Source organism: Cyprinodon tularosa, unplaced genomic scaffold (assembly GCF_016077235.1).
Source record: "Cyprinodon tularosa strain WSP-4 unplaced genomic scaffold, ASM1607723v1 ctg399, whole genome shotgun sequence".
Taxonomy (NCBI): Eukaryota; Metazoa; Chordata; class Actinopteri; order Cyprinodontiformes; family Cyprinodontidae; genus Cyprinodon; species Cyprinodon tularosa.
The window spans coordinates 35,001-52,440 of NW_024039117.1; the positions used below are offsets into that span (position 1 = coordinate 35,001).

Here is a 17,440-nt window from a genome sequence, read left to right on the forward strand (position 1 = left end):
CATCCATCCATCCATCCATCCATCCATCCATCCATCATCCATCCATCCATCCATCCATCCATCCATCCATCCATCCATCCATCCATCCATCCATCCATCCATCCATCCATCATCCATCCATCCATCCATCCATCATCCATCCATCCATCCATCCATCCATCCATCCATCCATCCATCCATCCATCCATCCATCCATCCATCCATCCATCCATCCATCCATCCATCCATCCATCCATCCATCATCCATCCATCCATCCATCCATCCATCCATCATCCATCCATCCATCATCCATCCATCCATCCATCCATCCATCCATCCATCCATCCATCCATCCATCCATCCATCCATCCATCCATCCATCCATCATCCATCCATCCATCCATCCATCCATCCATCCATCCATCCATCCATCCATCCATCATCCATCCATCCATCCATCCATCCATCCATCCATCCATCCATCCATCCATCCATCATCCATCCATCATCCATCCATCCATCCATCCATCCATCCATCCATCCATCCATCCATCCATCCATCCATCCATCCATCCATCATCCATCCATCCATCCATCCATCCATCCATCCATCCATCCATCCATCCATCATCCATCCATCCATCCATCCATCCATCATCCATCCATCCATCCATCCATCCATCATCCATCCATCCATCCATCCATCCATCCATCCATCCATCCATCCATCCATCCATCCATCCATCCATCATCCATCCATCCATCCATCCATCCATCCATCCATCCATCCATCCATCCATCCATCCATCCATCATCCATCCATCCATCCATCCATCCATCCATCCATCCATCCATCCATCCATCCATCCATCCATCCATCCATCCATCCATCCATCATCCATCCATCCATCCATCCATCCATCCATCCATCCATCCATCCATCCATCCATCCATCCATCCATCCATCCATCCATCCATCCATCCATCCATCCATCCATCCATCCATCATCCATCCATCCATCCATCATCCATCCATCCATCCATCCATCCATCCATCCATCCATCCATCCATCCATCCATCCATCCATCCATCCATCATCCATCCATCCATCCATCCATCCATCCATCCATCCATCCATCATCCATCCATCCATCCATCCATCCATCCATCCATCCATCCATCCATCCATCCATCCATCCATCCATCATCCATCCATCCATCCATCCATCCATCCATCCATCCATCCATCCATCATCCATCCATCCATCCATCCATCCATCCATCCATCCATCCATCCATCCATCCATCCATCCATCCATCCATCCATCCATCCATCCATCATCCATCCATCCATCCATCCATCCATCCATCCATCCATCCATCCATCCATCCATCCATCCATCCATCCATCCATCCATCCATCCATCCATCCATCCATCCATCCATCCATCCATCCATCCATCCATCCATCCATCCATCATCCATCCATCCATCCATCCATCCATCCATCCATCCATCCATCCATCCATCCATCCATCCATCCATCCATCCATCCATCCATCCATCCATCCATCCATCCATCCATCCATCCATCCATCATCCATCCATCCATCCATCCATCCATCCATCCATCCATCCATCCATCCATCCATCCATCCATCCATCCATCCATCCATCATCCATCCATCCATCCATCCATCCATCCATCATCCATCCATCCATCCATCCATCCATCCATCCATCCATCCATCCATCCATCCATCCATCCATCCATCCATCCATCCATCCATCATCCATCCATCCATCCATCCATCCATCCATCCATCCATCCATCCATCCATCCATCATCCATCCATCCATCCATCCATCCATCCATCCATCCATCCATCCATCCATCCATCCATCCATCCATCCATCCATCCATCCATCCATCCATCCATCCATCCATCCATCCATCCATCCATCCATCCATCCATCCATCCATCCATCCATCCATCCATCCATCCATCCATCCATCCATCCATCCATCCATCCATCCATCCATCCATCCATCCATCCATCCATCCATCCATCCATCCATCCATCCATCCATCCATCCATCCATCCATCCATCCATCCATCCATCCATCCATCCATCCATCCATCATCCATCCATCCATCCATCCATCCATCCATCCATCCATCCATCCATCCATCATCCATCCATCCATCCATCCATCCATCATCCATCCATCCATCCATCCATCCATCCATCCATCCATCCATCATCCATCCATCCATCCATCCATCCATCCATCCATCCATCCATCCATCCATCCATCCATCCATCCATCCATCCATCCATCCATCCATCCATCCATCCATCCATCCATCCATCCATCCATCATCCATCCATCCATCCATCCATCCATCATCCATCCATCCATCCATCCATCCATCCATCCATCCATCCATCCATCATCCATCCATCCATCCATCCATCCATCCATCCATCCATCCATCCATCCATCCATCCATCCATCATCCATCCATCCATCCATCCATCCATCCATCCATCCATCCATCCATCATCCATCCATCCATCCATCCATCCATCCATCCATCCATCCATCCATCCATCCATCCATCCATCCATCCATCCATCATCCATCCATCCATCCATCCATCCATCCATCCATCCATCCATCCATCCATCCATCCATCATCCATCCATCCATCCATCCATCCATCCATCCATCATCCATCCATCCATCCATCATCCATCCATCCATCCATCCATCCATCCATCCATCCATCCATCCATCCATCCATCCATCCATCCATCCATCCATCCATCCATCCATCCATCCATCCATCCATCCATCCATCCATCCATCCATCCATCCATCCATCCATCCATCCATCCATCCATCATCCATCCATCCATCCATCCATCCATCCATCCATCCATCCATCCATCCATCCATCATCCATCATCCATCCATCCATCCATCCATCCATCCATCCATCCATCCATCCATCCATCCATCCATCCATCCATCCATCCATCCATCCATCCATCCATCCATCATCCATCCATCCATCCATCCATCCATCCATCCATCCATCCATCCATCCATCCATCCATCCATCCATCCATCCATCCATCCATCCATCATCCATCCATCCATCCATCCATCCATCCATCATCCATCCATCCATCCATCCATCCATCCATCCATCCATCCATCCATCCATCCATCCATCATCCATCCATCCATCCATCATCCATCCATCCATCCATCCATCCATCATCCATCCATCCATCCATCCATCCATCCATCCATCCATCATCCATCCATCCATCCATCCATCCATCATCCATCCATCCATCCATCCATCCATCCATCCATCCATCCATCCATCCATCCATCCATCCATCCATCCATCCATCCATCCATCCATCCATCCATCCATCCATCCATCCATCCATCCATCCATCCATCCATCCATCCATCCATCCATCCATCCATCCATCCATCCATCCATCCATCATCCATCCATCCATCCATCCATCCATCCATCCATCCATCCATCCATCCATCCATCCATCCATCATCCATCCATCCATCCATCCATCCATCCATCCATCCATCCATCCATCCATCCATCATCCATCCATCCATCATCCATCCATCCATCCATCCATCATCCATCCATCCATCCATCCATCCATCCATCCATCCATCCATCCATCCATCCATCCATCCATCCATCCATCCATCCATCCATCATCCATCCATCCATCCATCCATCCATCATCCATCCATCCATCCATCATCCATCCATCCATCCATCCATCCATCCATCCATCCATCCATCATCCATCCATCCATCCATCCATCATCCATCCATCCATCCATCCATCCATCCATCCATCCATCATCCATCCATCCATCCATCCATCCATCCATCCATCCATCCATCCATCCATCCATCATCCATCCATCCATCCATCCATCCATCCATCCATCCATCCATCCATCATCCATCCATCCATCCATCCATCCATCCATCCATCCATCCATCCATCCATCCATCCATCCATCCATCCATCATCCATCCATCCATCCATCCATCCATCCATCCATCCATCCATCCATCCATCCATCCATCCATCCATCCATCCATCCATCCATCCATCCATCCATCCATCCATCCATCCATCCATCCATCCATCCATCCATCCATCCATCCATCCATCATCCATCCATCCATCCATCCATCCATCCATCCATCCATCCATCCATCCATCATCCATCCATCCATCCATCCATCCATCATCCATCCATCCATCCATCCATCCATCCATCATCCATCCATCCATCCATCCATCCATCCATCCATCCATCCATCCATCCATCCATCCATCCATCCATCCATCCATCCATCCATCCATCCATCCATCCATCCATCCATCCATCCATCCATCCATCCATCCATCCATCCATCCATCCATCCATCCATCCATCCATCCATCCATCCATCCATCCATCCATCCATCATCCATCCATCATCCATCCATCCATCCATCCATCCATCCATCCATCCATCATCCATCCATCCATCCATCCATCCATCATCCATCCATCATCCATCCATCCATCCATCCATCCATCCATCCATCCATCCATCCATCCATCATCCATCCATCCATCCATCCATCCATCCATCCATCCATCCATCCATCCATCCATCCATCCATCCATCCATCCATCCATCCATCCATCATCCATCCATCCATCCATCATCCATCCATCCATCCATCCATCCATCCATCCATCCATCCATCATCCATCCATCATCCATCCATCCATCCATCCATCCATCCATCCATCCATCCATCCATCCATCCATCCATCCATCCATCCATCCATCCATCCATCATCCATCCATCCATCCATCCATCCATCCATCCATCCATCCATCCATCCATCCATCCATCCATCCATCCATCCATCCATCCATCCATCCATCCATCCATCCATCCATCCATCCATCCATCCATCCATCCATCATCCATCCATCCATCCATCCATCCATCCATCCATCCATCCATCCATCCATCCATCCATCCATCATCCATCCATCCATCCATCCATCCATCCATCATCCATCCATCCATCCATCCATCCATCCATCCATCCATCCATCCATCCATCCATCATCCATCCATCATCCATCCATCCATCCATCCATCCATCCATCCATCCATCCATCCATCATCCATCCATCCATCCATCCATCATCCATCCATCCATCCATCATCCATCCATCCATCCATCATCCATCCATCCATCCATCCATCCATCCATCCATCCATCCATCCATCCATCCATCCATCCATCATCCATCCATCCATCCATCCATCCATCCATCCATCCATCCATCCATCCATCCATCCATCCATCCATCCATCCATCCATCCATCCATCCATCCATCCATCCATCCATCCATCCATCCATCCATCCATCCATCCATCCATCCATCCATCCATCCATCCATCCATCCATCCATCCATCCATCCATCCATCCATCCATCCATCCATCCATCCATCCATCCATCCATCCATCCATCCATCCATCCATCCATCCATCCATCCATCCATCCATCCATCCATCCATCCATCCATCCATCCATCATCCATCCATCCATCCATCCATCCATCCATCATCCATCCATCCATCCATCCATCCATCCATCCATCCATCCATCATCCATCCATCCATCCATCCATCCATCCATCCATCCATCCATCCATCCATCCATCCATCCATCCATCATCCATCCATCCATCATCCATCCATCCATCCATCCATCCATCATCCATCCATCCATCCATCCATCCATCCATCCATCCATCCATCCATCATCCATCCATCCATCCATCCATCCATCCATCCATCCATCCATCCATCCATCCATCCATCCATCCATCCATCCATCCATCATCCATCCATCCATCCATCCATCCATCCATCCATCCATCCATCCATCCATCCATCCATCCATCCATCCATCCATCCATCCATCCATCCATCATCCATCCATCCATCCATCCATCCATCCATCCATCCATCCATCCATCCATCCATCCATCCATCCATCCATCCATCCATCCATCCATCCATCCATCCATCCATCCATCCATCATCCATCCATCCATCCATCCATCCATCCATCATCCATCCATCCATCCATCCATCCATCCATCCATCCATCCATCCATCCATCCATCCATCCATCCATCCATCCATCCATCCATCCATCCATCATCCATCCATCCATCCATCCATCCATCCATCCATCCATCCATCCATCATCCATCCATCCATCATCCATCCATCCATCCATCCATCCATCATCCATCCATCCATCCATCCATCCATCCATCCATCCATCCATCCATCCATCCATCCATCCATCCATCCATCCATCCATCCATCCATCCATCCATCCATCCATCCATCCATCCATCCATCCATCATCCATCCATCCATCCATCCATCCATCCATCCATCCATCCATCCATCCATCCATCCATCCATCCATCCATCCATCCATCCATCCATCCATCCATCCATCCATCCATCCATCCATCCATCCATCATCCATCCATCCATCCATCCATCCATCCATCCATCCATCCATCCATCCATCCATCCATCCATCCATCCATCCATCCATCCATCCATCCATCCATCCATCATCCATCCATCCATCCATCCATCATCCATCCATCCATCCATCCATCCATCCATCCATCCATCCATCCATCCATCCATCCATCCATCCATCCATCCATCCATCCATCCATCCATCCATCCATCCATCCATCCATCCATCCATCCATCCATCCATCCATCCATCCATCCATCCATCCATCCATCCATCCATCCATCCATCATCCATCCATCCATCCATCCATCATCCATCCATCCATCCATCCATCCATCCATCCATCATCCATCCATCCATCCATCCATCCATCCATCCATCCATCCATCCATCCATCCATCCATCCATCCATCCATCCATCATCCATCCATCCATCCATCCATCCATCCATCCATCCATCCATCCATCCATCCATCCATCCATCCATCCATCCATCATCCATCCATCATCCATCCATCCATCCATCCATCATCCATCCATCCATCCATCATCCATCCATCCATCCATCCATCATCCATCCATCCATCCATCCATCCATCCATCCATCCATCCATCCATCCATCCATCCATCCATCCATCCATCCATCCATCCATCCATCATCCATCCATCCATCCATCCATCCATCCATCCATCCATCATCCATCCATCCATCCATCCATCCATCCATCCATCCATCCATCCATCCATCCATCCATCCATTTCATTGAACACAGTTGCTTTGTGCAGCACTCACATAATACGTATTGTCAGGAGGAAAAAAAACAGAGGTGTTTAAGGTTGGAGTAAAACCACCATGAAGAAGATCTAAAAAGCTCAGGGTAAAAAAGGAAAAGATGGTTTAAAAGTAGACGGCTGACTTACATTGGACGGCCAGGTAGGCCGAGGCAGACGGGGGTGTGCCCATGCTGTTGCTGGGGGAACAGGTATATTTCCCACTATCCTCTGGCTTGACTTGGATGATGATGAGGGAACCATCAGTGACAATACTGACTCTCCGTTTGAGGTCACTGTGAACGGGAAGACAAGAATGGGATCAGTCTTTCAGTCTGACTTACGGATTACTCCAAAGGCAGTTAATAATTAAATCTCTTTTGAACATTTAACCCTTAGTTTAAATATTCTTAATTTCAAAGCAAGAAAACCTCTTCTTTTTGTAACTTTGTATCGTCCACCAGGTCCTTACTATCAATTTTTAGATGAGTTTTCAGAGTTCCTTTCTGATTTGGTATTAAATACTGACAGGGTCATCATAGTGGGAGATTTTAATATCCATAAAGGATAGTAAAGGCGATAGCTTAAGAGCAGCCTTTAATGCTATCTTAGACACTATTGGCTTTGTTCAAAATGTGAATAGTCCCACGCATTCTCATCTTCATACTTGGATCTTGTGCTGACATACGGCATAGAATGTGAAGAAATAACAGTATTTCCTCACAACCCTGTCCTCTCTGACCACTTTTTAATAACTCTAAGGATTACTTTAACAGAGTTCTCCTCCCCCAAAAGAAGGTTTCACTTTAAGAGATGATTATCAGATAGTACAGTTATAAATTTTAAAGAGTCTGTTTCACTTTCTCTCTCCTGTTTCACTGAGCAGGGCTGCAGAGTGCAAAAGCTTAGTTTATTCCCCTTCACAGGTTGATGGGGGTGCTAGTTCTCTGCGTACTGCCTTAGACAACAATGAAAACCGTTAAAAATAGAAAGCTTGCTCCTTGGTTTAATGCAGAGCTGCGTACTTTGAAGCAAAATGCTAGGAAACTGGAGAGAAAGTATCGCTCCATAGGCCTAGTGGAAACCTACCTAGTCTGGAAAAATAGGTTACTGCTGTATAAGAGGACCCTTTGTAAAGCAAGAGCAGACCATTTCTCCTCATTACAGGTAGCTTTTAAGGTTTCTATAATTAAACCTTTACTTAAGAAACTGTCTCTTGACCCAGATGACTTGGTCAATTAAAGACCTATATCCAATCTTCCTTTCTTATCTAAAATAAAGTAAAAAATCTTGGTGTTATTTTTGATCAGGACCTGTCATTTAAATCCCAGATCAAAGAGGTTTCTAGAATTTCCTTCTTTCATCTGAGGAACATTGCAAAAATGAGAAATCTCCTGTCCAGGGGTGATGCTGAGAAACTAGTCCATGCATTTGTTACTTCAAGGCTGGACTATTGTAATTCTTTACTATCAGGAAGTCCACAAACTGTAGTTAAAAGCCTTCAGCTGATCCAAAATGCTGCAGCCAGAGTTCTGATAAAAATTAAAAAGAGAGATCATATCTCTCCTATCCTGGCTTCTCTTCATTGGCTTCCTGTTAAATCCAGAATAGAATTTAAAATCCTCCTTCTCACATATAAAGCCTTAAATGGCCAAGCTCCATCTGATATCAGAGATCTGATTGTTCCTTATGTTCCTAACAGAGCACCTCGCTCTCAATCTGCAGGTTTACTAGTGGTTCCTAGAATTTCTAAAAGTAGAATGGGAGGCAGATCTTTTGGTCATCAGGCTCCTCTCCTGTGGAACCAACTACCAGTTTTAGTCCGTGAGGCAGACACCCTGTCTACTTTTAAGGCTAGGCTTAAAACTTTCCTTTTTGATAAAGCTTCTAGTTAGAGTGGCTCAGGTTATCCTGAGCTATCTCTATAGTTATGCTGCTATAGGCTTAGACTTTTGGAGGACATAGGGACCCCTTTTTCATCATTCTGCTTCATTCTATCTCTATTCTCCCACTCTGCAGAATCTGTTAGTTCAATCTCTAACGTTCTGCTCTCTCTGCTTTTTCTCATAGTAGCTTCATCTGGTCTGTTCCTGTTTGGCTGTGACTCCATCCTGGAGAGAAATATCAGCTGTGCTGCTGCCATCAACACCTTTGTTTCTAGATGTTGGAGCTTGGCCTGTTTTTCAGTGTAGACCTGTTTCTCTGACTGTGACTAACTGGATGTGCTCTCTTCATCCTCTGACAGGGGAGCTGGCTCGGAGCTCGTATCACTGGCTGTGTGTTTCCTGGATCAGGCTGCCTTTTATAGTTCCTCTCTGTATCTCTGCTTCTGTCTCCTTGAACCCCAGTGGGCCTCAGCAGATGGCCGCTCACACTGATCCTGGTTCTGCTGGAGGTTTCTTCCTGTTCAAAGGGAGTTTTTCCTCTCCACTGTCGCTACAAGCATGCTTAGTGAGAGGGATTGCTGAAGAGTCAATGAGTCGATGCAATCAACTGGTTGTCCTTAGATAGAAAACTTTGAATCAATCTGACTGGATGATCTGGTGAATTTTAGAGTGCCTTGAGATGATGTGTTGTGAATTGGCGCTGTAGAAACAAACTGCATTGAATTGGATCAGAACCTTAGAGCCTGTCTGTTTTTTCCAGCTGGTTCTATTGTGGGAACTTCTTCTGCACCACAGCTCCTTCCTGATGGCAGTTTATTTATATAGCTGCAATTCACAATTCAACCAGGTCATACAGTCAAATTAATTCAAAGTTTTCTATAAAGGGAAAACCATTTGATGGCATCTTTTTGGACAATAGGCTGACAGGAAAGGGGGTAAGAGTGAGAGAAATGCAGCAAATGACAAAAAAAAAATTTTAATTACTGACTTTTTGGTGTTTTTAAAGTGTATGGCGATCTGACCTTAAATAGTTTTTTATGTACATGACTGAAGGGATAAATGTAATTCTGACGTCTTTCGCATGCATATCGACTATAGGTATGCTCATCTGACAGAACAGCGGCACCTTTTTGATTAGCCAGATGAGCGAACCGCTCTAATCACTGAGCTAGAAGAACAAACAGTAATGAACATGATCATAACTTTACTTCTTGAAGAAGACGTTGTCCTCCTCCCACAACCAGGTGAACGTCAAGTTGCCAGGATAGGCCTCGGCACGGCAGCTGAAGAATGCGTCCTGCGAGATGTTCACCGTGATGTTGACTGGTGGGGACGTGATGAAAGGAGGACCTGGTGGGACAGAGAGAACGGTTTCACCGTATCCAAAAACAAGATGGTGGCCTAGCGTCTGTTTAATCTAAAGCTCTGCAGAGAAATCAGCAATGAATCAGGGCTGATTTGGGAACTGGGAGCTCCCATCTCGTCGCTCTGGGGACATCACACATCTAGATGAACAGGGTCAAAGTTAATCTTTGCATTGTTAGAAAGAAATGCAATTGAAAAAGAGTCAGAGGAAACCAAGAGACCGGTCTGCTGTAAAAGACGGACTTTCTGCCAACTACAGAAAAACTGGACAAACAAAACGTTTTTTCATTTGATCGTTTAAGCTCTTACTCTTCATCTGTATGAGCTCTGCTGAGAGCAGCTCTTAGAGAAACAGAAAGCAAAGTGGTGTCATACTGTAAAGACGCTGCTTTTGGTCCTAAATGTAACAGAAAAATAAAGGTTTGTTTGGGATAATCCTATCAGGAAGGAATCGACCATCAGGATTTCATCCTGGTTTGGATCACAGTCACAACCGCAGTAAAAAAAAATAAAACCAGTATAAATGTTTCTCTGGGCAATTTTTACACAGCGCACGTAGCGGTAAAGAGGGAGGGATGCCCACCAGTGTAGCTCCTGTGAGCCCAGGCCAGCCCGACCGGATCCAAGCTAACACTAACGTCCATAGGGCACCAGAGAGGAGCACACAGATCCCAGATTGGCCAAGAACCCCACCCAAACAGCTACCCACCCAAACAGCTACCCACCCAAACAGCTACCCACCCAAGCAGCTACCCACCCAAACAGCTACCCACCCAAACAGCTACCCACCCAAGCACCTACCCACCCAAGCAGCTACCCACCCAAACAGCTACCCACCCAAACAGCTACCCACCCAAACAGCTACCCACCCAAGCAGCTACCCACCCAAGCAGCTACCCACCCAAACAGCTACCCACCCAAACAGCTACCCACCCAAACAGCTACCCACCCAAGCAGCTACCCACCCAAACAGCTACCCACCCAAGCAGCTACCCACCCAAACAGCTACCCACCCAAGCAGCTACCCACCCAAACAGCTACCCACCCAAGCAGCTACCCACCCAAACAGCTACCCACCCAAACAGCTACCCACCCAAGCAGCTACCCACCCAAACAGCTACCCACCCAAACAGCTACCCACCCAAACAGCTACCCACCCAAACAGCTACCCACCCAAGCAGCTACCCACCCAAATAGCTACCCACCCAAACAGCTACCCACCCAAACAGCTACCCACCCAAACAGCTACCCACCCAAACAGCTACCCACCCAAGCAGCTACCCACCCAAACAGCTACCCACCCAAATAGCTACCCACCCAAACAGCTACCCACCCAAGCAGCTACCCACCCAAATAGCTACCCACCCAAACAGCTACCCACCCAAACAGCTACCCACCCAAACAGCTACCCACCCAAACAGCTACCCACCCAAACAGCTACCCACCCAAATAGCTACCCACCCAAACAGCTACCCACCCAAGCAGCTACCCACCCAAACAGCTACCCACCCAAACAGCTACCCACCCAAACAGCTACCCACCCAAATAGCTACCCACCCAAACAGCTACCCACCCAAGCAGCTACCCACCCAAACAGCTACCCACCCAAGCAGCTACCCACCCAAACAGCTACCCACCCAAACAGCTACCCACCCAAACAGCTACCCACCCAAACAGCTACCCACCCAAGCAGCTACCCACCCAAACAGCTACCCACCCAAACAGCTACCCACCCAAGCAGCTACCCACCCAAACAGCTACCCACCCACCCAAGCAGCTACCCACCCAAACAGCTACCCACCCAAACAGCTACCCACCCAAGCAGCTACCCACCCAAACAGCTACCCACCCAAACAGCTACCCACCCAAACAGCTACCCACCCAAACAGCTACCCACCCAAGCAGCTACCCACCCAAATAGCTACCCACCCAAACAGCTACCCACCCAAACAGCTACCCACCCAAACAGCTACCCACCCAAACAGCTACCCACCCAAGCAGCTACCCACCCAAACAGCTACCCACCCAAATAGCTACCCACCCAAACAGCTACCCACCCAAGCAGCTACCCACCCAAATAGCTACCCACCCAAACAGCTACCCACCCAAACAGCTACCCACCCAAACAGCTACCCACCCAAACAGCTACCCACCCAAACAGCTACCCACCCAAGCAGCTACCCACCCAAACAGCTACCCACCCAAACAGCTACCCACCCAAACAGCTACCCACCCAAACAGCTACCCACCCAAGCAGCTACCCACCCAAATAGCTACCCACCCAAACAGCTACCCACCCAAACAGCTACCCACCCAAACAGCTACCCACCCAAATAGCTACCCACCCAAACAGCTACCCACCCAAACAGCTACCCACCCAAACAGCTACCCACCCAAATAGCTACCCACCCAAACAGCTACCCACCCAAGCAGCTACCCACCCAAACAGCTACCCACCCAAGCAGCTACCCACCCAAACAGCTACCCACCCAAACAGCTACCCACCCAAACAGCTACCCACCCAAACAGCTACCCACCCAAGCAGCTACCCACCCAAACAGCTACCCACCCAAGCAGCTACCCGCCCAAATAGCTACCCACCCAAACAGCTACCCACCCAAATACCCATGAAGTCGAGCAGCCCAATCCCTCCACCTCAATCCGGACGCTCCGCCACCGGGCTGGACTGACCTGTCAGCCCTCCCAGGGACAACACCGCTCCAGACCCCCAGCATTCACTAAATTCGGGCACACACTGTAAATATTTTTACTGATTATCCAGTCATGCAAGAATTTCTATCAGGCCGACTTTCAGCCTGAACGTGCATTGTGTAGTGTACAGGCGGTAACGAGGGCCGATCTGCCTCTAACGACCACCTCCATGTCTTTGTCCAAATACATTTTCTTTTTAGGGCTTTCACCACAAAATTGCACAAATTGCCAAGGCAGCTCGTTTCACTAGTGAGCTTTATATTCCTCTTCTACTCGTTTGGCTTCCGGACAGACGAGTCTGAGTAGCACCATCTCACTGCCAGGCTGAGTCCCACCTGGTTTTTAGACGTACACTGTGAGCAGGTAGATTACATCAGAGCGTCAGGCGTGCAACAATTTCCAACTTTATGAGTTGGAAAAATAGTTTTAACACTTTTCTAAGTGAGAAAGTCCCCTCCAAACATCGTCTGTTTATCAGTTCATGAGGATTATAATCCCACTAAAATCTGCAGTTCTTGTTGGGAGCTCCAGCATACCGCCGGGAGGCAGTGCTGGAAATCTCAGCTGAAAGCTCTCTGCTGCGGCAAGCCTGTGGGGGATTTCCTGCTGCTGTTCATAGCAGCTGAAAGTAAATAGAAAGAGTTCTTAAGGTTTGTTCTAAAACCTGCAAGTACCAGAAAATACAATCGAATATTTCCATCAGCATGTTATAACATTTCTAGTTAATTTGAGTATTTATAAACTGTTTCTCCATAGTTCATAAAAAATGTTTTAGCGCAGCAATAATGATCAGAGCTGCTCTCTTTTCCCTCTAGATAACAATTTATTCTACCTGCTTTTTTAACATTTTGGGAATTAACTCCTTGGAATTTATTTATTTTTCATATGCAGAATGTCTGCAGAAGCGAGGACTGTTTGCAGCTAGTTTGTGTCTCCACAAAATACTCCTGGATCAGCTTTTCTGATTGGTTGATGCTCCGGCGTCCAGCAGCAAAACTTAAATTTTTAAACCTCATCGACTTTGCGTGTAAATCACAGAAAATACGGCCGGAGTGAACACAGCTTTAGACATTGATCCTGATTTTGAATTCTTTGATTGGACTAACTTCATTCAGTTGTACTACCGCTACTCCTTCTGATCAGGTCTTCTTGGTGTCCTGATTTACTCCATCTGCTCAGGTGGACCAGCTACTCGCGACCACTCTCTGCTCCAACTTTTGGAAATAAACCTTTAAGTCTGTTTTCAGCTTTTTTCTCTGCTTTGAGGTCCAGTAATCCTCACAGACGTCCCACTCTGCCACCATCGGTGAGGAGATAAAGGTAGTTCCCCCTAAAACCTCTACTAGATAAAAACATAGTCTGAATCCATGATGAGGGATAAATGGAGATTTTCCTATTTTTCTGATAGAGCAGAAAACATCAAAGGAATAATATGCAGGAGATTTGATAAGAGGGATTTTATTTAAATCAAAGATGAATACAATTTGAACTGAAGACTTCATATTTTCTAATATGTAGCTCTAAATATTTGAAGACCTGTATTAAAGTTGGACTCCAGATTAGTGGCTGTGATGTAATTGTGGTTCTTCTCAATTAGTCAAGAAAAAAGGTTAAAGGAAAAGTCTGGTTAAATTCAAAATACAAACTTCTGAAAGTCCTTTAAATCTGAAATTATTCTTGCAGATAGATGTGCTGCACATCAACATACGCACTAAACACTAACTGAGCTACAAACATTTCTATAAAAAAGCCTCAAAGGAGGAAAAACGTCTGAAGAAATTATGAATTTGACTGTTTTTCTCAAAAATAAAAATCCATTTTCATTACTGTATAATTATAGATAGTTTATGGTGGGAAATAAAGGAAAACTCCGGTTATATTCAGAATACAAACCTCTGAAAGTTCTTTAAATCTGAAATGATTCCATCCTGTTCAATAAATGATCAGTGTTTTTAATTCAGAGTAATTTTCATGTGAATGTGCTTTACTGGAGGCATCCATGTTTGTCAAAGAACATTACTGCCACCTACTGGTTAGTGACGTCACGGTGCGGTATCGGCTGTTGATCAAGTCCCAGTGCTGTATCTGGTGTTTGTCACAACGCGCTATTATCCAAGTCATCTTGAAAACATTCTTCTTCCAAATGTTGGCTACATATTACGGGTTTTTTCTCTGGCCAGAAGTTCGATGGCAAATCCTCCCTCTTCAAGTTGGCGATCCAACGACCAACCCGTCCGTGGAGGATCAGGAATCAGAAAGGTGGAATAACTAATTTTATCCACTCTTACCCGATGTATTCCAGCATCCAGCTGCCATGCACGTGGGCATTGTCAGTTTCACTATAGCTCTGGTGAATTTCAATGGTGAAGTCTTCTGGAAATCTTCAATAATTGTTGTTGATTGCAGATGTGTCTAGTAGTTCCCATTGGTTTAGCTTGTAAAGCGGGGAGAATGGCGCTAGGCTTACCGCACCGTGACGTCACTGCTGGAAGATGGCAGGAGTGTTGGGATCTGGAGATCTGCCACCTTTCTCCAGCAGAGAGCCCCTGGGTCTACTGAGCTGAAGCCACCTGCACACCTGAGGCTGATTCATCTCATCAGGAGACCAGCTATATAAGCAGCGGCTTGACTTCCCTTCAGCGCCGGAGTGTTGACCAGTTTTGGTTAGCAGAACCTGAACCTCAGCCAGCACATAGAATCTCTGTCTGCTCTGGAGAGTAACTCTGATTCTAACCTGCCTCTGTCTTCTCTGCCTCTTAGGAAAACCTTGATCAAAGTCTGGAGCTCTGGAGGAGCTCATGTTTGGGAACCTGCCTGCCTGCTCCGAGAAGCCAAACCTGAAGATCCTCAGTCTGAATCTCCCAGCTAGTTCTCAGGAGAGAACTTGGAGAACAACTCAAGGTCTGAACCTCGCTAGCCTGAAGCTAAGCTCTGCCGCTGCTAAGCTCTCTGCTGAACCCTCAGTCTCTGGACCCAACCGGTTCCCTCTCCCCACCGATCAGTCTGAACCTCATCAGGTACAACTCAGAATCAAACTCTGTCAAGACATTATAGCTACCTGGCTAACATAAGCGTCGTTAGACCTATTTAAGGGTGGCTTCAGTCACCCTTTCTTTGGCATTAGCCACCCTATAATTATTTTGCGATTTAAAAAAAAATAAAAAATTTTTCTGTATTTATTTTTTCCTCATATTTTCCCAAAACAAATGCAGTAAAGCACCGAATAAAAGCCATAAAGAAGACAAGTTAATCTGAACAATCATAGGCGTAACTTCCTTAAGGACTGGTGTGGACATGTCCCCACCAATATTTTGTACACGTATTTTGCTTTCGGTGCTGTGTATTCTGATTAAAACCCCATTCAGGCCGCTCCTCAGAAAGAAAATAAAAAAAAGTTCTCCCCGCTGCTCACCGTCCACAAACCCCGACAAAAAAACTCAGAAAAAAGAATCTGTTGCCTCTCGCTTTCTCCCCATCACCCCCCTCCGCCCTCTCCCCATAACATTTGAATTGAAGATATCCGCGGGTGACGGGTCGGGTTCGGTAGTCATCCTAACGGGTTCGGGCGGGTGCGGGTTGGTAAAACTCGACCCATGCAGGTCTCTAAGCTACACTACATTCAGTATCGTTGCCATAGAAACAGACAACAGCGCCAATATATCAGAATTATACTAAAACACACGCAAATAATTTCCCACATAAAAAACAGGACTTTCAGTCATTACAGTTTTCCGTTTTTAGAGGGTTGTTTATTTTGCGTTTATTAAGTGATGGCTGTGGTATATTAGCTTTCACTGCTATAAGCTTTCGCAGCAGTGATTGATTAATTTAAACACCTGCTCTACTGATGGTCTATCGGAGTTGGTGTTTAGGTTGAACATAAAGAACACCTTTTATTTGAAGCTTCTTGTTGCTACTGTTTTAATCCCGGCTTTACTTAAAACTTTTTCCTGACTTTGATAGTGTTGCCATTCAGTAGCAAGCACTGCGCCCCTTTTTCTTTTATATGTACACGTACATTTAAGATTTAGCGTGTTATGTTGTCAACTCATGAGCAAGCTGCTT

The 17,440-nt window shown here is 46.8% G+C and overlaps 1 protein-coding gene across 1 annotated transcript in view; it reads right to left on the bottom strand.

Moving 5' to 3' along the window:
- igsf9bb (immunoglobulin superfamily, member 9Bb) overlaps positions 1–17,440 on the bottom strand; it is a gene marked incomplete at its 3' end in the record, with an annotated part of 156,490 nt that overhangs the window by 28,395 nt on the left and 110,655 nt on the right. Inside the window, exons 6-7 of the mRNA XM_038297836.1 lie at positions 10,507–10,648; positions 7,563–7,708 (exon numbers count right to left, since the gene is read on the bottom strand). Coding sequence (XP_038153764.1) covers positions 7,563–7,708; positions 10,507–10,648 — 288 coding nt within the window. The remainder of the gene's footprint in view (positions 1–7,562; positions 7,709–10,506; positions 10,649–17,440) is intronic.